This window comes from Buceros rhinoceros, unplaced genomic scaffold (assembly GCF_000710305.1).
Source record: "Buceros rhinoceros silvestris isolate BGI_N320 unplaced genomic scaffold, ASM71030v1 scaffold24699, whole genome shotgun sequence".
Taxonomy (NCBI): Eukaryota; Metazoa; Chordata; class Aves; order Bucerotiformes; family Bucerotidae; genus Buceros; species Buceros rhinoceros.
In genome coordinates, this window is record NW_010433615.1 from 1 (window position 1) to 834 (window position 834).

Below are 834 nucleotides of genomic sequence, written 5' to 3' on the forward strand. Positions count from 1 at the left end.
CCCCTGGCTGGGAAAGCTCTTTTCCCCGCCTCCCACCCCCGAGCGCCGAAAGCCAGCTCCTCTCTCCCGAGCGCTTTTGCAGAGTGTTTGTGGGGCTGCCCTCGCATTCTATTCCCCGGCCAGATAATTTTCAATATTGCGAAAAAATACGGAGGACGGGGGCTGGGGTGGGTGGGAGCGTAAAATATCACGACAATGACCTATGAAAACGGAAATTAGACACTGAGGAGCGTGTGTAAATACCACCACGCCTGCTCTCTTTCTCGGAGCGTTGCGTGGAGGGAGCGGTGCCCAGGGCTGGGGCTGCGAATGAAACTCGCCTGTCCAAAGGGGAAAAAAAAAAGTTATTTATCTTCCCCTCCGCACACACACACTCCGAAATGGTCGCTGAGCAGGGATCGGAGGTGTGGAAAGGACAGAGAAGCCAAGCAAGGTTTTGGGATTTGAGCCTCGTTGAAGTTAGAAAGTTGCAAGTGTTTGAAATGTAGCCCTGGGCTTCCGTCCGGCGCTGCTATGGGGACAATGAGCGATCCACCCGGCCCTGCTTAATGGATCCCTTTCCCCCCCCTTTCCTCTGCAATAGGTGAAAAACCATTTAAGTGTGAATTCGAGGGCTGTGACAGGCGCTTTGCAAACAGCAGCGACCGCAAAAAGCACATGCATGTGCACACTTCCGACAAGCCCTATCTCTGCAAAATGTGTGACAAGTCCTACACGCACCCCAGCTCCCTCAGAAAGCACATGAAGGTAAATGGAGGGCGCCTGGAGTGCGGGGCTCGGACGCCGCCTCGGGCCTGGCCGGGGGTAAGGGCTGAGGGGGGACGGCGGGCTGGA

At 56.0% G+C, this 834-nt stretch overlaps 1 protein-coding gene across 1 annotated transcript; it reads left to right on the forward strand.

The window, feature by feature from the left end:
• Positions 1–583: 583 nt before the first annotated feature.
• Positions 584–804, forward strand: LOC104500527 (zinc finger protein ZIC 1-like; the record flags this gene model as incomplete). The annotated part of the gene is made up of 1 exon (XM_010144187.1): positions 584–804. A coding segment is annotated over one exon (221 nt), but the record flags the coding sequence as incomplete, so codon positions are not given.
• Between the last annotated feature and the right edge of the window lie 30 nt (positions 805–834).